At 42.9% G+C, this 26,671-nt stretch overlaps 2 protein-coding genes across 7 annotated transcripts; both read left to right on the plus strand.

Moving 5' to 3' along the window:
• The first annotated feature begins 125 nt into the window (after positions 1–125).
• zgc:101664 (uncharacterized protein LOC450064 homolog) lies at positions 126–4,994 on the plus strand. 3 transcript variants are annotated; one of them, XM_037097543.1, is made up of 4 exons: positions 126–251; positions 1,460–1,780; positions 1,880–2,186; positions 3,752–4,994. In XM_037097543.1, exons 2-4 carry the CDS (start codon positions 1,581–1,583, stop codon positions 3,953–3,955), a joined length of 711 nt encoding a protein of 236 aa, XP_036953438.1. In that variant the 5' UTR covers positions 126–251; positions 1,460–1,580; the 3' UTR covers positions 3,956–4,994. The 3 variants fall into 3 exon arrangements, with proteins under 3 accessions (XP_036953438.1, XP_036953437.1, XP_036953439.1); XM_037097542.1 differs by having other exon boundaries at positions 1,460–2,186; XM_037097544.1 differs by having other exon boundaries at positions 1,460–2,186; positions 3,699–3,920.
• Positions 4,995–5,311: 317 nt separating this feature from the next.
• On the plus strand, positions 5,312–26,368 carry LOC119019184 (phosphatidylinositol 3-kinase regulatory subunit alpha-like). Of its 4 annotated transcripts, XM_037097538.1 has the most exons (18): positions 5,773–5,985; positions 8,079–8,248; positions 8,331–8,564; positions 10,333–10,462; positions 11,816–11,908; positions 12,456–12,527; positions 13,786–13,902; positions 13,980–14,178; positions 15,066–15,148; positions 18,324–18,429; positions 18,993–19,091; positions 19,467–19,647; positions 19,728–19,853; positions 20,054–20,196; positions 21,003–21,179; positions 21,258–21,332; positions 22,181–22,351; positions 22,440–26,368. In XM_037097538.1, exons 3-18 carry the CDS (start codon positions 8,373–8,375, stop codon positions 22,627–22,629), a joined length of 2,154 nt encoding a protein of 717 aa, XP_036953433.1. In that variant the 5' UTR covers positions 5,773–5,985; positions 8,079–8,248; positions 8,331–8,372; the 3' UTR covers positions 22,630–26,368. The 4 variants fall into 4 exon arrangements, with proteins under 4 accessions (XP_036953432.1, XP_036953433.1, XP_036953431.1 ...); XM_037097537.1 differs by lacking the exon at positions 5,773–5,985 and adding an exon at positions 5,312–5,447 and having other exon boundaries at positions 8,079–8,564; positions 22,440–26,366; XM_037097536.1 differs by having other exon boundaries at positions 8,079–8,564.
• Positions 26,369–26,671: the final 303 nt, after the last annotated feature.

A 26,671-nucleotide genomic window follows, 5' to 3' on the forward strand; every position in this document is an offset into this window, starting at 1 on the left:
AGAACATTAACGTTTTGTTTTTAGTCAAATTGTACAATAGAAAGACAGCGCACTGGGTGAATAAATGATGGTTTGAAGTAAAACTACACGTAGAAACTTGTTTCCTTTTTATCTTTTGACTCGGTTCATGCTTACTCCAACTATCGCGAGACTTCCCGGGAAGCGCACAGCGGCCCGTCGCCATGTTGCTCTCTGTTAACTCCTTCATGGCTGTTTTTCGACGAGGACAATCACCATCCGCTACTTTAAAGGTTTGTATTTAATATTATTGAACTATAACGCCACAGTCAGGTGCCTGCTGGATATTTTTCTGTCTCTTCTCCATCGACTGTTTGGGGTTTTTCTTGCTAGTCTGTTAGCTGTGTTTAACTAACATCAACTAGCTGCTAGCATAACAAGCTAAAAACATTAGCTATCGGTGAGGGACTGAAGAGGAGATAACTAAAATGTCCAAAGTGTTACATTTTAATTGCCAACTAAATCTGGAAAGAATACATGAAATCCTAAACTTTTCTCTGCGATGTTTATAATGTCGTGGATTTAAGTCTACGTTGATCTGACTGATATACATATACAGGATCTTATAATCTGTTGTATTACAGGACTTAAATTGAATTGACTGGTAAAAATGGTAAATATTAAATCTGAATCACGTATCTTTGTATTACTTTAAATCAGCCGACAGTCACAGAAAGAGAAGGAGGACATGTAGGAAGTTGTTCCTCCTAAAGTCACAGTTACGTTTTTGTCTCAAGGTGGCAGCAGTTAATCCATGACAGGTCTGACAGTGACACAACAATGTATAAAGTTATTCACGCAAACGGAATAAGATTAATGGCTAAATTAGTCAAATCTAATTTATGTTAGTGTTAAATGTTGACCTTGTTAAAGTCCGTGGTGCTGGTTCTCACTATTTTACAGTAGAGCCCCATCTTGTTCCAGTATCAGGTGTTGTGACTATATTCTATATTAAACATTTATTTATTTACTTAGTTACTTACTTACTTACTTACTTATTTCCACAAATTAGCAAGACAGTTTTGTCAGGTGGTCCAGTCAGCTACACAGCAGTACATGTTTCATAGGAACATAACTCGAGGTTAGGATCACTTTGAGTTGTGTCAAGCTGCAATTATTAGTCAATCTCACAAAATGTCGACCATCAGCTGGTTTCAGCAATGAAGTTTGAAGATTTGCTGCTTTTCTTTCGCTTGATTTTTGTCCTTTTTGTCTTTGTTTTTGATATTCTGACATGTTTAAGAGTTCTTCTCACTTCAGTTGTGTAGCAGGATACATACATTAGACTCACAGTTAGACTCACATCATGGCCTAGAGAGTTAATTAGTTGATTAGATTACATATGTTCTGATGAATAAATGTAAACTAACTACAGACCTCAACAGAATAGCTGTGACTGTGACTGGTTAGAGTAACCAGTGCTTTGCTTGAATCCCCACAGGTTTTACTTGTTTTCTTTCCCATCATCCCTTGCATTGTTGTGCTGAAGTGAGGTCATGATGTGGAGGAGGATGAGAAGGAGGTGGGTGGTGCTGTCAGTGCTCTGATGTTTGTCCATCTATATGGAGGATGTGGTTCTGTATTATCAGCCTGGATCAGCTGCTGGGCTCAGCTCTCTGATCGAGAGGACGGAGAAGCTTCTGGAGTCTTTCCCCTGTCGGACTCCTCCAGTCTTCAGCCCCTGGTTCCCCACAGACCGCCACCTGCCCATCAGACCTGCCAGATCTGCTCCCATCATCACCTGCTTGGGGGATGTACTTGTCTCTGACATCAAAACACAAACTCAGACAGAACAAAACAGACTACAGAAACCTGACATTGAAAGTCTTGTTGTTGAAAAACCTCATGAATGTCCATGTGTAGAGACAACAAGAACAGCACATGAAAATCCACAAGAACACAAAGAAGATGTCTCTAACAGAGCGGACAGAGACATCAGCAGACTGTCTCCTGAGAAACACAAAGACAAAGGTGTCTTCTCTGCCACACACTCACCGCTTAAACGATCATGGAGCGTCTTCACACAGAAACAAGTTCCTCTGCAGAGCTGCCAGTCTCTGTCCAAACATTTCCATCGCATGGTGTCCGTTCACAGACTCCACCTTCGCCAGAGGGTCAAATGGGTGATCAGTCAGCACAACTGTGGCGCGGGGCGGGACATCGAACAGGTCAGTAGAGTTTTCACAGAACAGGACTAAAGCTGCTGTCCAGTCAAAGTCGGAGCCCAGAATTTTAGGCTACGGCCAGCATACTAACATGTTGAGATTAAGAAGGCAATATTTACCATGTTCACCATCTTAGTTTAGTGTGTTGAACATGTTGATCTAATGATGCCGCTTCAGAAAAGTCAGATGATCATCAAATTTACTGCAGATTATCGGAACACGAGCGTCTGAATCACAGTTATCACAATCAGAGCCGAGTTCTTGAAATATTTTATTCTTAACCAGAAATTTGAGCTCAGTAAAATTTATCCTCTGATGACCATGAAAATTTGAGCTGCATTGATTAGTTGATCAATCAGCAGCTTTGTTATATATCAAACATTTTGTGTCATTTTTTAAAGAAAAAAATGTCAAAAAATCAGTTTGGCAAAGTGTGAATGTGAATCGTTTCTGGCTTCCTCTCTCTGTGACTGTAAACTGAATATCTTTGGGTTTTGGACAAAATAAGACATTTGAGGACGTCTTCTAGAGGTTTGGATTTTCATCATGATAACCTGCCTCTCGTGGTAAGATAACAGATAATTTCACCTTTTTGTATTTTTAAAAGAAGTTCCTATGTTGAAGGTAAGGTAAGGTCACACCTGAGGGGTACGACAGGCCCACATGTAGTGAGCAAAGATGGATGATTTAATATCCCTTCTTCTTCTTTTATCTGGCAGAATTTCACTAATACTGATTCAGATTTGAACTGAAAACCCGATAATAAAAATGTCACAATATAGATCACATAATTCATCTGTCTGATATATATTGTGCATCTCTACTGATCGATATGTTTTCCGTTTCCTGACATTTTACAGACCAAACAACTGATTGGTTACAGAACAAATTATCTACTTATTAATTGACAGTAAATATAATTGTTAGTCACAGCCCTGATGAATGTCAGCTGCAAGCGTCATGGCAACCCATCCACATGTTGTTGAGATAGAAAACAGCTGTTTAGCACTCAGATCAGAGGTCAGCTGATGGGAAAACCCTTGTGAAAATGGTCTGAGCTGATCTGTAAATGCTGATGATGCAGTTTGTGTTTCAGTGTGATTTTCATCTGAACCTCTGTCCTTCAGTCTGTTTCCACTGTGCTCAGGATCTCCAACATCAACATGGTCTCAGCATCAAGTTACAACATGTTTCAGACGACTTTCTAGAGCTGCAACTGTTGGTTGACTGAGAGAGGAGTAACCTTGAATTGTTTTTTAAAAGTGATTAATGCGTTGTTGTGTAAAGATGCAGAATTTTCTCTGATCCCAGCTTCTCAAATGTGAGATTGATATTAAACTGAATAGTTCTAGACTATTGGTCAACTAATAGAAGTTGGAAATAAAGGGGCATTTTTCCCGCGAGTCTATTTTGATATATCTGTGCAGCTTGACTTCTGTTTGTAATGAGATTCCTTTTTTTATGAACAGCTGTGAAATGTGACAGAAAATCATTTTTTTCTTCCCTTCTGTCCAGTTCTCTGTCCTTCATCTTTGTTTCCTGTTTCACCTTGGCCCCTCCCCCTGCAGGTGTGGCAGGCTGTGAGCCGGTCCATCCGGAGCTCCAGGTTGCCGACGTGTAACGCCAACATCCAGCGGGAGCGGGTGGAGATCTGGGTGTTCTGTGACGTTGTCCACTCAGAGCAGGTGGGACGGTTCCTGAAGGACGAGCTGCAGCTGCTGGGGAGGATCAGCCTGTCGGTTCACAAGCTGGGAAACATCTTCAGCATGTAGAAGCTCATTCCCAGGTTTACAGGTCCAGATGTTATGATCACATGATGATGTCTCTGTAGTTACAGGAAAAAATACAGTTATTTTTCATTATAAAGTCATCTCTGTTACAATCTTAAAGGTACAGTTCACCCAAACTGTAAATCCTCTCCTCCTCCTGATGATATAAAGTCAGGTGAAGTGTTGTCGTCCACAGAACAGTTCTGGAGCTTCACAGTAAAACAGAGTTGCAGCGTTCTGCTGAACAACTGAAGCAGCTGAGACTTGATTTAAACATCAGATGTCTCCATCAGCTCGTCTGCTGTGATCACAGTCTGCAGCAGAGAACACATCACTAACTGATCTCAGACCAGATTTGAATTCATTATAAAGCCAAAATCTGCACTGGAGCTGCTGAGCGTTAGCTTAGTGGGTTCATGAGCTTCCTCTCCATTCTGTAATTACAGAATGTCCTTTGTTGGGTAAACTGTTCCTTTAATTATGTACTAACTTACCAGATGTTAAATCTCAGCCTAGAGAAAATGACGGGTCAGATTTCCATTAAAAATGTGCTGTGTATGTTTTTGCTCCCCAATGGAAGATTCCTAATCCTACCTCAGCCAGCACCAGACCATCAGGAGGGTGTTTGGTTCTGACTCATTTTCTAACCAGGTTGTTTACATGTGAAACACACAACCAGGAAACTCCTGATCATTCCCACGATGCTGATGTGCATGCAAACACACCGCATGTGTGTGTGTGTGGGGGGGCTTTTTAACATAGTCAGCATTTCAGCCTGGATGCATTATGTATTAGATAGAAAACCTTGTGAATACAGAATGTACATAGTCTGAAGAGTCATAGTGTATTTTTAATCCTCAGATGCAAAACGTCATTAATATTTTATTAAATTCTACTGAATGCACTGACTGGGAGGAGACGGAACCCTCAGACTGATGTTTTTGTGCCAAATCCCAGTTTTTAATGTGTATTTATGGATAGATTGTTATGATTGTATCATTTTATCGCCACGCTGATATAAATAAAGGTTTGATGTTTGTACTGAGTTGTCTGTAGTGATGATGGACTGATGGATGCACAGACCTGCATGTGATGAGCAGCATGTTCTGGAAAAGCCGCAGCAGTCACATGATGCGGGAGTCACCCTGCTTTCTACTGACACTGAAGATAAAACTGGTCCTGCATCTCTCACACACACACACACACACACACACACACACTGCTGCTTGAATAAGGCCTGAATAAACGAGGACAGCATGAATACAGTACATCCCCCATCACACACACACACACACACACACACACACACACGGTCTTTTGTTGCCATGGTCCCCTGTCTTGACAGCGCTGCATTAAAATCTAGGTTACCGGATGTGACGTCAGTGCCCTGCCTCCCAACCCAGCTGTAATCGGGTGTAATCTCTTAAATCCTGTTTATTGCCTCGTAACGCTGCGAAATCGGGATCTAAGTATAAGATTGTTAGAAAAGATGAGAGTAAGTACGGGTTTCAAACACTTACCCTCAAAAATTAACGTTATTTGTTCGCGGGTGTTCTGCGACACGCATTAATTTTGCAACACATGCTGGCCAGAAGCGTTTTACTTTGAAAGCCAGCCGGAAACTAACTTCCACTCGCTTTTCGTTGTTACGTAAAGACTCCTTGCTAGTTTCGTTAAAGTAGACTTATGGAGCAACATATTATGTAAATTGTAAGTGACATTTTCCGACAGATGAATGTCTTACCCGAAAAACAAGCCATTATAAGAAGATCATTGCTATTTTATGCCATGAAACCGGTTTTACTTTGACGGAGCGTACCGGAAGTGGTTAGACGCATAGTGCTAGCTTGACACCAGTGTAACAGCTACAAATCCGACGGATGAGCCACGAGTGTCTTCATCTTGACAAATAGTCGATAAAATAGCGGAATATTTCAGTTTGGGGAACACCTGGACGTTGTGTCTGCTCGCTGCTCCACAATGGCGTCCGCTATTTTCTCTGCTGGTGGTTTTAATTGGTGAAAAACTAAAAGGTGAGCCGTTGAGGCGACTGACACAAGCTAGCTAGCTGGCTAAGCTAGCGCTGGCATGCATTGTCGTTTCCCGTTTCCTGGAGGGATACAGAGCGTCTGTGCTTCATGTCTGTACTTCTGTGACTGTATTTTATTACAATTTAGAGAGTCGGGCTCAATGATTACATTTGGAGCGTAGATAAGAATGAAATACAAACTCTTGCTTTCTTTGTTTGTGGTCAGAAATCGGAAAGTACCTCTAATTTTCAGTCTGATCTGTTTTCGCTTATCTTCGGCTCTTTTCTCAACGAAAGCCGCTTTCAAACTCGACTTATTTATTTTAACTCTTAGCTTATAGCTGTTAAATATGTGTGTTTTGCACATACTACTTATGCTGTTGCATGTTGGGCTTCGTGTTTGTCTATTCGGCCTTGTTATTTATGTGCTGTGATATTCCTTTAAGTTAAATTGAGCCTGCTTGTCAGTTTTTCAGTGATTGTCCTCGTAACGTTACTGCAGAGGTTTAAAATGACAGGTGCACATTAGTCCTTACACGACCACTTATTATTCTTTGGTCAGGAAAACGATTCATATCAAGTGTAATTATTGAGTCTTTTTTTGTTTGTTTTTAAATCCTTTATCAAGCAACATTGTTCCAGATTCTCTAATGTGAAGATTGTTTAATATCTGACAGTAGTTAAAAATTATTTCTACTTTTGGCTGATATTTTTTTTTTCCAATTAACTGTGTGGGTTATAAACTCTAAGACAATAATAAAAAAAAATATGACTCATTACAATGATGTTTTAAAAAACCCAAACCTCAAACAAGATGATGGAAATTGGGAAATCCTCTCAGCTGAGGAGCTGGAAATATTTGACATTTTGGTTTTGAAAAAAAAAATCTGACAGTTATTTTCAACATCGATTAATCCATCCTCTGTCGCCTCAATTAGTGTTTTGGTTGATGGAATGTCAGAAAATATCAAGATGACATATTTTAAATGTTTTGTTTTGTCCAAACCCCAAAATATTCAATCATAGAAGAAAAGACACAGAAAATATTCACATTTAAGAAGCTGACATCAGATTATTTGGGCCAGTGTTTTTCATAAAGTTATTCAAAAATGAGAAATTGTTTAAATAACTTTTTTTGACGTGAAAAAACGAGCAGTTCTTCACAACACAAACATTGTATATTGATGAGTGTGATTATTGTTTTGGCCGTCTCTGTGGAGATGTCTGACTCTTGTGGCCTTGTTGGATTTTGGATTTTGTTACTTTCTGAAAACAAATGAGTTGCTTTTTATTGTGCTGTAGTCGACCGATGTGTCAGCATTAGAATTGGCCACCTTGAATTCCAAGAAATTGGAACAGTATATCAACCAGAATACCCGCTAACTGCTGCTAACTGCTCTTTTTAAACATCCATGACATTAGCTACCATTAGCTTGTTAGCCCATTTAGCTGTGCAGCTAGCTGGACTACCAGGGGAGTGTTAGTCTGCCAAGAGAGAGGCGAGCTGGTTAGCATGCTAACATCAGCACATCTCACACACAGTGCGTTGATGTCTTTGATATGAAAACTGTTATTTCTTCGATTCTTCTAAAGTATTTGTTCATTTAAACCAAAATTCTAGAAGTGAAGATTACTGTTTCAGTATTAAAATGAAAATATGCTGCCATCATTACATATTTTTGTGTTTGTTAACCACATTTGAGGAATCATTGCACAAAAACTCACCCTAACCCAAAACATGAATACCGGTTTGGCTCTTAATCTTTGTTTTTCTTTTCTAATCATTCATGTTGGACGCTGTATGCATGTTTTATGTTTATGTAAATTGTTGTCATTGAATATAAACCTAATCTTTTCTATTGATCATCTGATCTAAAAAAAGGTGGAAAATGCTAAAATATCCATCACAGTTTCCAAGGCGACGACCAGCAGTCCAAATCCAAAACAGATCCAGCTGACTGATAGAAATTCTGAGACAGGGAGTATCTGGACCCAGAGAAGTGACTGAAACAATCAAGCGACAGATCTCAGATATTTCAGCCCGTCACCAGCTGCCTCTGCAGCCCATCTCAACTCTTCCCTCCTCTCGTCTTGCAGGCCATCACCTCCACAGATGTGGCCTGTACCTCTGCTGAGACTCCTGTTCATGAACGGCGAGGATGCTTTGACTGAGCGGCTGTGGCTCGGCCTGGAGGGATGACACGACGTTAGCAGACATGGAGACAGGGGAGACACACAGACAGCTGGAGACGCCATATTTACTCTGTGTAGATTCTCCTTGTTAGATCCACTCAGGTCGAGAGAAAACCCTATTTTTTTATATTTTTAATTCAGAACTGTTTTTGTTAGTTATTGTGAAGCCATAGTCGACCGTCGACAGCAGACGTCACGATGAGCTCCGAGGGCTTTCAGTACCGAGCGCTGTACGACTACAAGAAGGAGAGAGAGGAGGACATCGACCTGCATGTGGGAGACATGCTGCTGGTCAGCAAAGGAGCGCTGCTGGCGCTCGGCTGCAGCAACGGAGCCGAAGAACGACCGTCAGAGATCGGCTGGCTGCCGGGCTTCAATGAGACCACGCAGGTAGCACACCACACTGATGCTTAGATATTGATATTTTATATAAATGACAGGTGGACTATCATCAGCATCATCCTCATCACTGTTGACTGAAGCTGCAGCTATCTTGACTCACCTCCCTGTTGATTTCAGCTTCATACAAACAGAAGAGCAAACCGCTGTTTCACACCTACGAGCTGTTTAAAGTTTCCATTCCCCAGTTTGGAGGAAACACACTGATAAACAACCACAAACAAAGAATCATCACAGTCAGAGTTCAGTTTGTGGAAGAGACAGTAAAATCTGTAAATGTGTTTTTAAACCTGAACTGATACCTGATGAACTTGAAGAGGAGTCGGCTCACCTCCCCCTCATGTTGGTGTTCACTCTGATGTTATCACCTCCAATGTCAAACTTTCCTCTCGTTGTGCATGTAAATTATTTAGCACATTCACTGATATCATCTTTCTCGTGAAACGGCAAAGAACAAGTCCTCAGTTTAAACTTCTTCACAACATTTTATCAGGTTTCCATCATTTATTTATCATTTATTTATCGTGACGGTTAAAAAACCTGAACGTTCAGTTTATGAGGGTCAAAATCAGCAGCCACACTTTGGTAGATTTCTTGTCTGATTTATTTAAAATTCAGATGATTTTTTTATTTTCCTATTATCTTAAAGGAACATTTCACCCAAAAATGTAAATCATCTCCTCCCGAAACGCCGCTTAGCTCGGTTGGTAGCGTGCGACCCGTGTGCCGAGGCTCTGCAGCGGACCCGGGTTTGACTCCCGACTCGGGTCCCTTTGCTGCGTGTCACTCCCCCTCTCTTACCCTGTTTCCTGTCACACTCTTCAGCTGTCCTATCAATAATAAAGTCAGAAAAGGCCAAAAAATTAAAAAATTAAAAAATCATCTCCTCCCTTCATGATGATAAATGTCTCCATACAGCTCGTCTGCAGAGAGAACAGATCACAGCCTGATCTGAGACCAGATGTGTACACTCTCTTCAGACGTGAACACCTTTAGCTCATCAGCTACAGTGAAGATTTCAGCTTAAAAAGCGCATAAATAATGTTTCTTCAGATGAGTTTGGAACCTCAGATCTCAGAATTAGGGGCCCATTTCAAAATCAATATTAAAATCTGGTACGGAATGTTCATTTTGTAAGCAGCCCCGTCAAGAAAATGTATTTTTCTTAGACAACATATTGTCCCAGAAATAATTTGGAAGAAATTAAATTTTTTTCTCGTCATTTTAAGATCAATTTATGCTGCAATCTAAATGATAACTAGAATGGCAGAAGTAGAGCGCCGCACCGAGGCTCTCGCTGCCTTTTTAATGCACTCAAGTAAAATCAAATATTAAAAAAAACACATTTAAAGTCACAACTGACCGGGTGACGTGAACATAACGGAAGATTAAAACGACTGAAACAAACTTTAACAGACAATGGTAAAGAACAGAATGAGCCAACGAACTTTAAACTCAAACTAATATCACAAATGAGCGCCGGGCTGAAATGAACACGAACAACCAGAAGATATATTAACACTACAGGCAATACTGAGGTCAGCAGAAATGATTCAGGCAACATCAGATGATCAATAGTCGGAAAGAATCATTATTGTGACAGACGGCCTATTATAAGATTTAACACTGTCACCAAATGTCTTCGATAACAAAACCTTAAATCTGTGTCACGTTACGCCACGTTACAGTGTGTTCATCGACTCTACGAGTGTCAACCACGTATCTCTACGTCTCTCACTCGTCCCTCTCTGACCGACAGGAAAAAGGCGACTTCCCGGGGACGTACGTGGAGTTTATTGGCAGAAAGAGGATGTCCCCGCCCACGCCGAAGCCCCGCCCACCCAGACCGCCCTCCGCAGCATCAGTGAGGACCGACTCCGAGTCAGAGGGTGAGTACAGAAAGATCAGTCAGGCTGACGAGCCGACAGGTGATCAGAGTATTTATAACTGAAACAGGAGCAGAAGACACAAACTGATGTTTTAATCTGGAGTCCTCAGAGGGAACAAAGATCAGGACACGCTGATTCATTTCATGGTGTCTCATCCATCTCCAGGAAAACTGATCCCAGTACCTCCTCTGACTTCACGCTGACACAGCAGAAATCATCCCGTTCTGACTCTGACTTTAACCTTCTTCACCTGAATATCAAGTCATTTTTAATATTTCCCGCAGTTATGATTGATCAGGTCTCTTATGGTGTTAGAGGTTCTAGTTTCTGCCCAGGTATTCACCTGTATCATCCGTCTGAGTGACCAGATGTAACTTCTCTTCTCTATATGAAACTGAGACGAACAGACTCCATGTTTCTACTCAAAGACAGAAAGAAGTTCATGTAGAATATTTGCTGAATTAACAAGAAGGTCCAAATAATGCAGAATGAGTCAGAGACAGAGTTTCACAGAGTTTATAAAGTGTCTCCAACTCAACAACTCACTAAACTGACACATTTGTTAAGGGAGTCTGGGGACTTTCTCCACGGGGACAAAGAAGTCGCCTGTATTGTTCCTGTTTAGTGTCTTTGTGACATGTGACATGTTTACCATCATCACTTCCTCAGTATGTTTTTATTGTTATTACATCTTTTTAATATTTTTCTTATAAATCATTTCGTCAATCAAAGTCTCATTTTGTTCCAGAGAAATGGCCTCAATGTGACTCATGCTTGAGTTTCCCTCAGCTGCTTCCTCAGCAGCAGCAGCTTAACACACACACACACACACACACACACACACACACACACACACACACACACTGGGGTTTAGTCAGGGTTGTGGTTGCTGACTGAACAGATCTCAACCCTGTTCTGCTGCCACCAGAGAACACAGGAAGTGTGTATGTTTGATTTACTGTGTGTGTGTGTGTGTGTGTGTGTGTTGGCAGCAGTAATCTGCTTCTCGTTACCTGTCTCTGTTTAACACAACATGTAAACTCCTCTGCTTCCTGCAGCTTTCACTCTTTCATATTAAAAGCAGTTCTGCTGGAGCGAGTTGTGGCGCTGCTGGTTTTAAATTCTGTGTCTGATCTCCTTAATGTCCGTCAACATAATCCTGGTCCGGACCGGCACCGCCTCACGTTAATCTGACAGCTGTTGAACATGCAGAGAGAGAAACGTTTGTGTTTTACAGCCTTCTGAGATTGTTGTTCTCACTCAGTCTTCTTCAGGTTAATAACAGAGAAACATTGTGCACATGAACTCGTGTTGTGTTGACTTGTTGCTGTTTTATTGTGTGTGTGTCCTCAGGCTTTGTGTTGCCGGACCTCCCGGAGCAGTTTGGACCCCCTGACACAGCACCGCCCCTCCTCAGCAGACTGATGGAGGCCGTAGAGACAAAAGGTATCAAACACACACATCTGATTGGTTAAACATCTCGAACCACATCGTCAACAAACTGCTGTCACAAGTTAATGTAGAAACAGTTGTGAAAATGTAGTTTAGTAAAGAAACGCTCGCTGCAGTGAACTGTCTCGCTGTGACCGGATCACTGATGGTTCTGATGTCAAAGTCAAGTTCTTAACACGTGAGACGCTTAAATTCAGACTAATCGGCTGATTATGTCGGCTGTAATCTTATTAAATGAAGTAATTAAAGGTTAAATTAAAGGATCTTCCTCATCGCTGTGAGATTTTACATTCTGGGCAGGAAATAGAAATTGCATAAAAATGTGGAGGAAGTTGTGCAGAGAAGCTGCAGTTTCTTCCCCTCAGATGATAAATCTCCACTTATTTGAGAAGTGATTCATTTGATTAATCGTGAAAATAACCAGCACAGAAATCGATAAAGAATATGATTATTCCTCCCGTGTCTGACTGACATGTGACTCGACACACCGCTGCTGTTAGTGTGATCACCTGCTGCTGCTGATGTCTGGTGGTGGTTGCAGGTCTGGACAGTCCCAGTGTGTATCGCAGCCTGAGCGGAGGAGGTCTGGACACCCGGCAGCTGGCCGACACCGGTGAGGACTCGTCAGACGTGTTGACTGAAGGTTGATTTTTACTAACAAGGGAATCAAACCGCGGACGTCGTGATCACCTCGACGCTCCATCACAAATCTTCTTCTGTAACTGTTATCACTTCAAAGTCTTTTAGAGGAAATTGTCTGTGAATAAGTGAACTGATCCCTGAGAAAAGTGTTTCACAGCTTTTAAAGAAGAGACGTCTTTGCAGCAAGATGCATATTTCACACTTGATACCGGCACCTGTCTCTAGAATTTGATTCTGATACCCAGTGGTGACTTTTTTCTCTACTTCAATCTTTTTGTGCTAACAAACAAATGTAATTAAATTTAATCTTCACCTCTAGATATAAATTATCATCATTCATATTTCCACTAACTTTGCACATCATGTCAGATTTATTTCAGTAGAATCTTGTTGTTCTGCAAATAAATCTGTAAAATAAAATACTTTATGAAGTGAACTGCTGCATTTAGCTGCTTATCAGCTCTGTTTGCTTCTATATCGCTACTTCACAGATGTTGTTTAGAAATGTTGGCACAGATTGATTTATTGTGAATCTCTTCTCTGTAGTTCCGACATAATTCAGTCAGCACCCTTTTAAAGTAAAGAGTTCGGTTCCACACCAGAGGAGAGGAAGGTCACGTGTTCTCAAAAATGAGAAGATACACAACAACCCGCAGGCACCAGTTATTTCATGATTAATCACTCAGTGTGTAACGTCTACACACTCTCCATTTAATGTCACACATGAAATAGAAAAGAAGCACATTGAAGATGCTGCACCAAAACACACGTTTGACTTATTAGCTTAAAAAAGCTGAATTGATTATCAGAACTGTTGGCAGATAAATTTCTCTTTATTGATTCTGTATTCAGTCAGTCTGTAATTTGAACAAAAACCCTCCATGTTTCTCACCTGAGCTGAACGTCTGTGTGCAACAAGCAGGAAGGTTAATATTGTTAGTTTGCATATAGACAGGTTGTCAGTAAAATCAGTACTTCAATACTTCAATAATAACACTTCACAAAAAACTGTTCTACAGTCAGATTCTCAAACCGAAGCTGTGAAGATATTAACATTTTTTAAGTGAATATCTGTCAAACTTCTGATTTGTTTAACTGTGTTGAAAGTCTCAAGTTTCATGTTTTTGTTCTGGTTTTGTATCAAAGATTATAATTCTGGTTCTGTGACAGATGGTCACACACTTCTGGGTTCAAAGTGTCCGTTGAACTGAGGTGTGTTTGTTTTTCAGACCTGGAGCAGCTGGAGGTGACGTCCCTGTGTGACGGGGTGGTCCGGTTCCTGCAGGACCTGCCCGGTCCGGTCCTCCCATCCTCGCTGCAGGCCGACATGATTCACGCAGTCCAAGGTCAGATTCAGACTCTTCATCCCGACACGCTGTTCTCTGATGAGTTGGTGTTTGTTCACAGTTCTGTTGTCCTGCAGAGGTCCGGGACCTGGAGGACTGTGCCCAGGTGCTGCGGGGGGTGGCCAGCTCGCCGAGCTGCCCGGCCCAGTACGGTCTGACCCTGCTCAGTGTGGCCCGACACCTGGCCCGGCTCTGTCTGCACAGCGCCAAGAACCAGCTGAGCCCCCGAAACCTGGCAGAGAGCTTCAGCCCGCTGCTGTTCAGACAGGCTGCAGGGTCAGACACACACACACGCACGCAAGCACACACACGCACGCAAGCACACACACATGCACGCACACACGCACACACACACGCACGCAAGCACACACACGCACGCAAGCACACACACATGCACGCACACACGCACGCACACACACACGCAAGCACGCAAGCACACACATACACGCAAGCACGCACGCACATACAAACACGCACACACACGGTCTCTACACATGAACTCCAGCACTGACAACATTTTTGAACAACTCATGTCAGCAGTAGCTTGTTCCTGCAGCTGTCATGGCAGCCTGGACGCACTCGGGGATCGACACGTCTGGGTCGAGTGGATGTGGTTCAGTTGAGCTGTGTTCATGTGTAGAGACGCTGGTGATGCGACCAGCAAAGTTTCATGTTGTGTCGAGACTTCTTACTGTTTAAAAATAGAGATTTTGATGCCATCGTAAAAGTGCCCGTAGCACTCCCATTGAAAATGAGTTGGACCCAAAAACAAAAATACAGTAAATCTGTAATCTGTAAAATTTCATCATAATTATGCTTTTACATGAAGGTTTGAATCATATACATTCACAGAAAAAAAGCCTTGGTTGCTTTTAATTATAAAAGATTTTAAAAAGCAATAAACGTAACAATAAATAAAAAACATTTATTAAAAACAGATGAAATGAAATGGAATATAATAAAGATAATCTACAGTAAAGTATCGATAAAACTGAGTAAAGAGTTAAGATCTAAAATAAATGATTAAAAATATCTTAAAACATTAAAACCATGAACTTATTTGACACTAAAGACAACAACCATCTGACCTCCATCTTGTTATTGTTACTGTCTCTGTGTATGTGACTGATGTTGAATCTGACTGTGAGTCTCTTCCTGTTCAGGCCCGAGTCCAGTCTGGATCCTCTGGTTCAGGTCCTGGAGGTTCTGATAACCAGCGAGCTCAACATGAACCAGGCTGCACCAGGTAGGTCATATTCTCCATCCAGGGCGGATTATGGGGCGGAGAGAAGGTTCTGTTTGTCAGCGCGGCCGGAGAGTTCTGGCTGTGTTGATAACCTGGTGGACTGAAGCTGTTAGTTGAAGTTGTTGTTGTTATTAGACACTGATGGATTTGAGAGGTTTGTGTTTGTCAGTGTAAGACAGGAAACATGAGGTATTCTAACAGTACAGGTAGTAGAACTTGGTTGTCGTGGCAACACTATTGGAATAATATAAATGGCACCTGGTGTTATTGATAATCAGTTGGTAGAAGCTTGATTTCTCTGAGCGTTGGCTGTAAACCTTCATCTCTCTGGCTTTTTTTTTTGCTGTTTGTCATAAAGTGACTCTTTATCACAATAAAACTCATCAGTTTCAACATGTTGGCAGCTGGAGGGGTGAAAGTCTGGTTGGTCCAACACCTTGACGGAGACAGAAGCATCTTGATAATTATTAAATAGATCGATACAAACATTCATGTTTCTCAGGGGATGAATCCTGCCGGCTCTTCATCTCTGTGATAGAAAGCAGCAGCAGAAAGGACCAACAAAATAAAAGTGTTTCTGGAAGGATTGGTTGGTGAGACACAAAGCGCTCGGAGCTGCCGCATGAAGAGACTCGGCCACCACAACTGGAGAAAGACACCTTACATTTTAATAGCCTCAGCTGTACTTTGTGTTTGATGCTAATTAGCATGCTAACAGGCTAAACTTCAGTGGTTCACTTCAGAGCTGCACAATTAATTAAAATATACGGAAATAGCAAACATGAGTTGCAGAAGATTCCAGGTGTTTGATAAACTGGCGACATGCAGTGAAGAGGAGACGTCCTGAGCGACGGAGCTTCTGCTCCAGATTTAAGAAAACATGTTATGTTTGGTGCCAACAGAAGTCACGTCAGCAGGATTTTAATAGTTTTTCAGTGGAATAAAAATTGTGATGCAAAGATGAGCTTTCACCCTCATCATGACTCATGTGACCTGATTTTTGATCCCATGTTAACATGATGAACTGTTTGTTCAGCATGTTCGCTTCGTCACTGTGAAGGTTCCATAGGTTTTCTTAATGTTGATGTTGCGTTCACAGTGTGTGATTTCAGCCTCTCGGAGCTGCTCGCCTGCTATCTGTTGCTCTGTTTCACAGTTATTGACTAAAGGAATAACCAATCAGAGATTGTTTAAACAAATCCTCAGTCAGTCAGCAAGTTTGCTGAGCAGCCGTCAGTCGTTCATTCATCCGTCGTTTCCTGTGAGTCGGTGTGTTCATCAGTCACTCGGTCAGGCTGAGCAGCAGCTGAAACGATGACATCATCCATCCACACGGTGAAAGATGCAGCAGAGGAGAGGAGGGGGGTGTTGCCTCGGTGATATCACTGCCATCGCACGATTGGCTGGGGGCAGCGGTGATGTCACACATCTCCAAGCTGCTCTCCTGAGCTTTGAACCGAGGCTGGCTCTGAGAGAGGGAGACGGACGGAGAGAAAGTTGCGTCGTTCTAAATCTTCAGCACTGACTGCAGGAATCGGATTAATGCGAGACAAAAAACCAAAATGTTTCCCAGCCGGGAGATTCTCTGTGGACGAGACTGAGCACAGGTGAAGATGTAAAAGATCTGCCTGCAGGTGCAGAGACGGAGCTGTAAAAAAGAAGGTATCTTGCAGACATCAGTCATCAGTACAGTCGAGTGTGTCTTTAAAATATAGAGAGAGTCGAAAAGACAGAAGCGTCGAGCTCAGTCTGGAGGCCCGGACCTGTTTCCTTCCAGATGACGTCAGTTTTTTCGAGGCAGGATGGGAGCGCTCGGCTGGAGGCAGCGAAATCATGAGCTCCTTAAACGAAGGATCCGTGTTCAGTTTCACCTCTGAAGCGTCCAGGAGGAGGTGGGCCAACGTTTAGAGACCGACATGGAGCGAGAGGAGGGAGGCAGGGCCGAGGCCGAGCCGGTGAGAGGACGAGACAAGATCCTGTGCTACATTAACATGCAGAGTCCAGGTAGGAGCTCAGACCTGGACCTGGACCAGCACCTGCTGCCAGGTGGACTTCAGTCCTACGTGGTGTTTATTTCATTTCATTCATGTCATTCTGCGTGAAAGGTGTTTGTAATTATTATCATATTGAGTCATTTCCTCTGAAGAGGCACATAAGCGTCGTTGTGAACCTGTGCAGTGAACGGCCTTGTGGGTAAAAGTCGGTTGCGTAGGAGCCTCCCAAATCTCAGCCAACGCGTCACGCGGACCTGCACATCAAGCGACCTGATTGGTTGGTCCAAAATCCCCTTTTTCTTGATTTGAGCACCCGTTAAATGACACAGCATCTGTGGAAAGTCTTAAAACAGAATATGCTGAATTTCAACGTGCCGGGTGTTTCTCCGACACGTGTGCAAGAATGAAATGATCATGAAGAAAACACGCAGTCACAGTTAATCAGCTGGTCAGAGTGACCACACACGAGGCTTTAAGTGATGGTTATAACGATATTGTGTGATATCTGTGACTGTTCACATCTGATGTTGTCGGCTGTTCTTTGCACTACAGTTGGTGTTTTATTTAATATAATTTTGTTATTTAATGTGTCGTGTGTGAAGGAGCCGATCGACCCGACACCCGTCCTCAGGACAGTGTTGGACAATCATTTTGGATATTTAGCTGTTGGTATAAAGGAATGAATCTTCCATTTCAACGCATGACATTGTTTGAATTTTACTCTAAGAAAGCTGCAGGGACCAACATGAAGAGTCCAGTCCTGCAGACTGAAGTGAAGTGTGGTGGTTTGTTCATACCGTCACTGACGAGAAATCTGATTCTGTTGACTGAAGTTTTCTACCTTTTCTTTAAATTGTGGTTTGATAAATGAGATTCTGATGGAAAGTCAGAGATCCCAAACTGATTTAAAAAGATGTTATTAAAACCAGTGGAGCTCGTGCACACGTTCAGCAGCAGATGTACGTGGTTGTGACTGACGACATGTCGTGTGACTGGAAGCTTCTAAGCTTGTAAAATAAGTTTGTTGTGTGTGAACTGTGCAGGAAGACGACCCCGACCCAAACGGTGTTCTGATCGCCCAGGCCTCAGATCAATAAACAATCTTATCTCGATCAACTGATGAAAAGAACAGAAAAAAACATTTTAAATGTCTTCCTTCTCTCTGTGTCTTTTTGTCGCAGCGTTGCCTCCTAAACCGGTCAAGCCTTCGACTCCTGCAGCTCCGAGCAGCTTCAACAACAGCATTTCTCTGCAGGACGCTGAGTGGTACTGGGGAGACATTTCCAGGTAACACACACACACACACACACACACACACACACACACACACAGTCCACCTGCTAGTAAGTTTAATGACAGCGTGTCCGTACTCTGACCTTCATCAGCTGATCTTGATCTATCCAGATAATCTGATGGAGATCTCAGTCGGACCGTCTGCTTCTTCTTCCTCAATAAGACTCACTGAGAACAAACAGGCATTAACTGTATTAAATGTCATGTTGTACATCAACATTACAAACCGCTGCATGAAACACATCGATCATTTCTGACCAGGTGAGCTTAAAACCTTCAGCTGCAGTTTAAATGATCCAGTTTAACCATTTAAGAGCGTTTCATTCGAGACACATGACCGAGGTCCTAAATGTTTAGTGTTTCAGGTTATTATCTGATCCAGAGCAGAGAAATAAAAGGCCTCAGAGAACGTTGATTCTGTAGTTTCTCAGAGAACCCTCAGGTTTAGGATGTATTGCTAACGGCTGCCTGCGGTCCTGCTGGGTTCAGTTCTGTGTTAAATGAAAGGAGAGCGCTGCTGCGTCACCGCGAGATGATGTCGTCTGTGTGTTTTGTAGAGAGGAGGTGAACGAGAAGCTGAGAGACACAGCTGACGGTACGTTCCTGGTTCGAGACGCCTCCACCAAGATGCACGGAGATTACACTCTGACTCTGAGGTAAACTGACACACACACACACACACACACACACACACAACCAACATATTTATCACATAGAAATTATAACATGTTTAACCCTAAATCAAGTCCATAATCTGTAAAAAATCATCTGCATATCAGGCAGTTTAACACGGAGCAGATTAAACATGTTTGAGACCTGCAAAATAATTAGTGTCTGAAATCATGTTTAATTTAAAGGTGGTAAATGTTTTATCAGTGATGACACTTTTCTTCAGTGAAGCTGCTCTTCAACTACAAACTCAATGTTCTACAGACGCGTTTAGTTCAGCTGCACCAACACCAGATTATAAAACGCTCTAAAATGTGAAGCTGTTTTGGTTGAATTGTTACACGTCGTCTGAACACCTTCAGGAAAGGAGGCAACAACAAACTGATCAAGATCTTCCACCGGGAGGGAAAGTACGGCTTCTCCGACCCGCTGACCTTCAGCTCCGTGGTGGAGCTCATCAACCATTACCGCCACGAGTCCCTCGCTCAGTACAACCCAAAACTGGACGTGAAGCTGCTGTACCCGGTGTCCAAACACCAGCAGGTCTGTACGCCGTCCGATGCTGCGCTGACCGTGTGTCGCCTGTCGACTCGTCTGACGGGACGCGTTGTGTATGTGTTCAGGATCAGGTGGTGAAGGAGGACAGCATCGAAGCTGTCGGCAAGAAGCTCCACGAGTATCACCTGCAGTACCAGGAGAAGAACCGAGAGTACGACCGACTGTACGAGGAGTACACCAGAACCTCACAGGTACGACACAGTACAGAACTTTATGGTCCCGCATCATGGAAACACACTGCAGCTGCAAAACAAGTAGCACAGAGAAAACTCCTCTGACTCGTTCTGTTTTTTTCTTTCTCCAATCCCACCATCTGATTTGTCCTCCTCCTCCTCCTCCTCCTCCTCCTCCTCCTCCTCCTCCTCCTCCTCCTCCTCCTCCTCCTCTGCAGGAGATCCAGATGAAGCGGACGGCCATCGAGGCGTTCAACGAGACCATAAAGATCTTTGAGGAGCAGTGTCAGACTCAGGAGCGCTTCAGCAAAGAATACATCGAGAAGTTCCGTCGAGAAGGCAACGACAAGGAGATCCAGAGGTCGGCCTTTAACACACACACACACGCACACACACACACACACAGTTAAGAAGACACTCTGATGTCATAACATGAACAGATCTGTTGTTACGCCCAGACTCAGAGTCTTCTCTCTTAATGTCTTATCATTTATTAAAAACTGTATTTTTACAATGTTCATTTATTTTACACATTTATATTTACACTATATTAACATACATTATTTTTTCTCTAAAGTGGTATAGTGTAAAAATGTGTATTGTGTAAAATAAATATTATAATTCTGTTGATCTATTTTAAAACTTTTTTTTTTACCTCACATCTAAATTTCAAACGGCATATTTTTACTTTCACGCGTGTATTTTTACACTAAATATTTGTATTTCTGCACTATATTTATAAAAATGTTTTCTCTAAATGCATTTGTACTCTGTAAGAACTTGAGAGCAGTTCTGATCTGAGCCCAGGTCCACTGACGGGTTCAGGTCGGCTCTCTGCTCTACATGAATACGAGTTACTTCTCCATTTCCAAGCCTGAACAGAACCGGTGGCAGGCTTCACGTCTGCGTCTCCTCCAGCTTTTTGTCCGTCGCGGGCCACTGTAGAAACATGGCGGGCTGTGGAAGATGACCCACTTGCTCCGAAGAGAACCGGCTCATTCTAGAGAAAATAAACCACGATTATTATTATTATTAGCTTCAGGAGATTATACACTACACACACACTGAAAACATAATTATGAATGTTATGTTCTGTCGGGCCCTAAAAAAACCTCAAGAACCACGTGCAGTCCGAGCAGGAAGACCTGACCCGTGTTTCTGTTTCAGGATCATGGAGAACTACGACAAGCTGAAGTCTCGGATCAGCGAGATCGTGGACAGCAAGCGGCACCTGGAGGTCGACCTGAAGAAGCAGGCGGCCGACTACAGAGAGATCGACAAGAAGATGAACAGCATCAAACCGGACCTGATCCAGCTCCGCAAGACCAGGGACCAGTACCTGATGTAAGAGACTCACTGAGGAACGCACACACCACATCAGAGCTGTAACACTCTGTACTCACTGTGTGTTCTGGTCCTCAGGTGGCTGACCCAGAAGGGAGTTCGTCAGAGGAAACTGAACGAGTGGCTCGGCCTGAAGAACGAAACCACAGAGGAGTAAGTCTGAAACCGCCTGCTGCCCCCCGGTGGTCTCAGGCAGCACTGCACGTCTCCACCCCTCAGCTGTTAGAAAACAGAAAGATAAATGTTCCAGAGTCAAACACAAGGAAGATGAAATTACTGAGACGTTAAAACAAGAAGTAAAACAGGAAATGCAAAGTGTAAATATGAATAAATACAAGAAAGAGGAGTCAAAGTGAATTTTTTTCAACAGCATGTGAGGAATTAAAATTAAATAAATTGAATTACAATTAAATAAATTAAATTAAAATTAAATACATTGAAAGATAAAAGCAATAAAGGCCGGTAAGAAAAAGAAAAAACATCATACAAGAGGAATAAAACAATTAGATGAACAACATCTAAGATCTAAGGTAAGAGAGGGGGAGTGACACGCAGCAAAGGGACCCGGGCCGGGAGTCCAACCCGGGTCCGCTGCAGAGCCCCGGCACACGGGTCGCACGCTACCAACCGAGCTAAGCGGCTCCAGGCGGCAGGTTTTAAAAAGGAGGAATGGCAGTGGAATTAAAAAATGTTCTTTGGTTCTCCTTTATCGATTCTGATACTTTTCAAAACCTGCTGCCTGCATTACCCACAATGCACCATCACTCCTGAGTGAGGTCACTGATCAGATTACATGCAGCTTCCTTAAATTAATAAAATGAATAAAACATTAATTTATTCGTAAACGCGCCGATGTCAGACCCTGGTGGACCCTTTAAGCTGCTGTCTGTTGATCCACACGGTGGCGCCGTTCAACCCGCTAGAACAGAACAGAACATCAGGCTCTTTAGTCACAATCCCATCAGGAACATTAATGTGTTGGCGTGTCTCCTCCCCCTCAGTGAGTACAGCATGGTGGAGGATGAGGAGGACCTTCCTCACCACGACGAGCGTCTGTGGCGGCTGGGAAACATCAACCGCCTTCAGGCCGAGTCTCTGCTCCGCGGGAAGAGAGACGGGACCTTCCTGGTCCGAGACAGCAGCAAGCCGGGCTGCTACGCCTGCTCTGTGGTGTAAGTCACCTGTTCATTACCTGTGGTGTCACCGTCTCCGGACCCTCTGTTCTGGATCTAATCTGATCTCTGTCTCCGTCTCTCTCAGGGTGGATGGCGAGGTGAAACACTGCGTCATCAACAAGACCAGCACCGGCTTCGGGTTCGCAGAGCCCTACAACCTGTACGGCTCCCTGAAGGAGCTGGTGCTTCACTACCAGCACACCTCGCTGGTCCAACACAACGACTCGCTCAACGTCACGCTGGCCTTCCCCGTCTACAGCCAGCAGAGACGGTGACCCGCCGGTTCCTCCTGATCCACACTGTCATCTCAGACCAGCTGCAGACCTCGTTTACACACTCAGAACAGAAGCAGTCGGTCTACAGGTGTCACAGAACCACAGAGGAGGAGTTCAACACTTCAGAACCTGATCACGTGGCCCGGTGAACACGTCAGGAGTCTGTTTTAAAGACGATAATCAGTCATGGTGCTGCTGATCAACAATCCAGAACACTGAAGCTTTATGTTCACCTGAATTCTTCGTCACTTCCTGTAGTGGAGAAATAAAACATTTTACTGTGAAAGGCATCACGTGGAGCTTTGAATCAACTTCCTGTGAGGAAAAACAAGCAGCATGATAAAAGAAGGACGTCAGCGACCTGCAGACATTCACATTAATATCGCTGAGCTGGTTTGGTGCTGAATGTACGGAAGCCCTGAGGGGCCAGTGAGGACACGTTTTCCTTCTGGTGATCCGAGTCTGAATAGTTTCCTCTCCTGATGTTTGACCTCAGAACGTGCCGGAAAATAGTTTCACTTAATAAATATCTGGTTTCCTTCAGCTGTGAGTTAAAACGGTTAAAAAAATTAACCTTATAAAATAAAAATATTTCACTGTAAAAACTGTTTGTTCTTTTGTAACGTTCATGTTTTGCATCGATTTAACACCTGGAAAAAATCGTTCATACGATTATTGTGTTTCACAAAAAGCTTTCAAATGTTTTCAGATGCAAAAAAATAAAAAGTTATTAAGGAACTTCTAATTTTCCTGGCAGACCTTTTCTCTGCACCAGCTCTGGTGTCAGAACCACAGCAGAGGAAGATATTCCCATCAGACAGAAACTCGATCACCAGGAAAAGAAAAAAAATCTCGATTTGTCCATCAGGGCTTCCGTACGCACATCAACACACATTGTTATTAATCTCTCGAGGTCGAGATCACATGGAACCTTTTTTTAACGAACAGCTGCCTGTCGTCTGAAACTGAGCCCAACATCCTGAAGACATCTGCTGGAGAGCCAGAACCAACGAGTCACAGACGAATAAAGAAGATAGCGTGGTTCAAAATGAACCTTTTATGACACCAAATTTTGCTTGCTGCAGCCTCAACCTTCAGCTGTATTCGAGCATTTATTATAAATCATGTTTTAGGTTTTCCTCCATCAGGTGTGCCACAGCTGGATCTGTAATCAGGCTCATGCAGCTCCAGGTTTGAATCCTTGCTGAAAGTTTTTTGCTGCATCAAGTAAAATTTGGTGTCATAAAAAGGTTAACTTCGACCCACACTAACTTCTTTATTGGTCTGTAACTCTTTGGTTCTGTCTCTCCAGCAGATGTCATCAAAGACATTGAATCGACGTCTTTTGTTCTGCTCTAGAAGTTTCTCAGCTCTGCTTGGTCCAAAACCTCAAGACACAATCCAGGAAAGCAAACAGGCTCACCTTGTTTCAGTCACACTGTGACTCTACGACTCGTTCAGGTCAGTGCGATCATGAACACTTCAGGCTCGTTCAGAACCGGATCCCACGTGATCACGACCTCACCGAGTCAACCGACCCGCTCTACTTTAGGTTCAGTTTCCTGTGTGTGATGACGAGGTACTGAATGGTCAAACTGTCCGAGCTGCTCCGGACTTCAGCAGGACGCCAGGAGCTCAGCTGAGGGTCAGAAGTACGGACTCCTCCTTTAATCACAAACTGCTGATGCTGCACCACAACGAGGCCGGACTCTGAGACCACAGCTGTGGACTCATGGTGATGATGTCAAGGCAACGTGATGGACAATCTAGAGAGACTTCTCTTGTGAACACTGTGAGCGGCTCTGAACGAGGTTTAAAAAGAGGGCGAACGGACCGACCCGACCCGACCCGACCCGCATTTCATATCAGGAGAGAAACAAACTGTGATCCTGCAGCATCCAAAGACTGGAGCCATCAGCAGTGTTAGCGGTCCAGATCTTCAGGTTTCCTCAGCTTTGTTTGACGAGTGGACGGATGATTCTCGTCGTCTTTCATTTGATAATCGTCCGTCAGCACAAAGATTCACTCGTGTTGGATCAAAACTGTTAGAAACATTCAGGAATGACGAGAACTGGATCTTTCCGGATCGACTCAGAGGATTTTCAGTTCGGTGGACGAACGCGGCTTGTGGACGAAACGTAACAACGATGCAAACCCGAACCGACGTCTTCGTCCTCTGGACCTTTTCTTTGCTTTCAGACCTTTGACTTCCTTTAAGACGGACCCGGTACCGGAGCTGAGACCGAGAAGTCCGAGAATTTCATCTGTTGTCACGGCAACCGCCTGGGAACTTTAATTTCTTCTTCACACTTTGAAATGAAAACCTGTAAAACGTTTGGGAAAGTCCCGATTCCTTTTTGTTTTGTTGGTTTTCAAGTTGCTCTTTCCTGATTCCTCAGAACGTGCTGCTGTTTCACTCTGACGCAGAAACAAATCTGAGACGATCAAACAGCAGCTGATTGTTTGAGACGTCTGATGAGATCAACAGTCGCTCCGACAAACATGTGGTCTGTTTTCTGTCGTCAGTCATCTACAGATCAGGTTTCATGAGATTTCTGCACTGATGGTCAAATGAAAACCTTGAGATTGTTTCATTTTTGATCGATCTGTCAGTTCTATTGTATTTTTCTTTCCAAACGTCAGTCCAGCAGACATTCATCAGCGACTTTCAGTTCAGTGTTTGGTGGATGCAGGATGCTCAGCGTGTCTTCAGAATATCGTTCAGTTCAGAACTCGATATGTTTTGATCTGTGACTGAGACAGAAACGGTAACAGAAACAGTTCAGACAGAAGAAAATTATTCCCACATTTAAAAGATCAGAACTGAAGCCAGTAAACTTCCAGTACTTCATGTGTCATTATTAAAGTTTTGCTTATCAAATTATTTATCTGGTCAACACGCAGGGATTTAATTTAATTAGTTAAAAATCGAACCAACTCAAGAAATTCGTAACAAATCTTCATGTTAAACTCATTTTTATCGTCTTTGAATTAAAAACTGAGCAGAACTTCTGTTTTTCTTCAGTTTGTCTCCGCGACGGATTTCATTGAAATTTTTAATGTTAATCAGTTTAAACATGAAACACACTGAGGTCGTGTTGTCGCAGCTTTAAAGTCATTTCAGGGTCACAAGTTCAGAAACAAACTGACGATGGAGATTTTTGTGTGTTTGTTGCCGAGCAGAGAATCTCGGTTTATTTTCTGACTGTTAAAGTTTAAATACATTCCCTAATAAAACCAGTCGGCGGTGTCCAGAGCGAGTTTTGAAATGTTGGATTCATTTCAGGCAGTTTTTTAGTTTTAATGTTTAGAATTTTACGCGTGATGGTTTTGATTTATTGATGCAGCGTCTGTGTACTTCTGTATATCTGCCAGATGACTTCAGCGCCTCCGGACAGCGCTCGGCTGAAACTTTCAGCTCCTGAAGCTTCTGAAGAGAAACAGCTGTGTTACTTTTGTGTTCCAGCTGTTTTCTTCTGATATTTTTATTCCGCAGAGCCCAAAACTTTGAACTGGTGTCAGACCTGAAACCCTCGTGCTGTTTCTGGGGAACACAAACGTTAATATAGATTCTGTGACCACGTTTCTGTTCGATGTTCCAGGTTTTGTGTTTTTCATTTTAATTGCATAAAATACGTCAGCAGTATTTTCTGTATCAGAAATCTTTTGTTTTTCATTCTTTGCTTCTCACTCATGCTGTTCATGTCAGAATCAATAATAAAGCACCAGGATCTTCAGACTGTTGACTGATTCATTTATATGATCACTTTCTCCTCTGAAGTCGTCTTCATGAACTGCTCGTTCTTAAATTCTGACTGCTTCTTCTGTCAAATGTGTCCTTTAATATTTGATTTTAACGTTGGATCAAATTGTTCTCAGCAACTGAAGCGTCTTCATATTTCATGTAAAGACAAAAACTTTTGTCAGTTTAAATTAACAACCAGATTGAGGGCTGAACGTGCAGGTGATGATGTCAGCAGGAGGAACCTCAAACTCCTGATTTAAATATCTTGGCTGACATTTAATGACTCAGCTGTTCAAG

This window comes from Acanthopagrus latus, chromosome 5 (assembly GCF_904848185.1).
Source record: "Acanthopagrus latus isolate v.2019 chromosome 5, fAcaLat1.1, whole genome shotgun sequence".
In the NCBI taxonomy this organism is placed as follows: Eukaryota; Metazoa; Chordata; class Actinopteri; order Spariformes; family Sparidae; genus Acanthopagrus; species Acanthopagrus latus.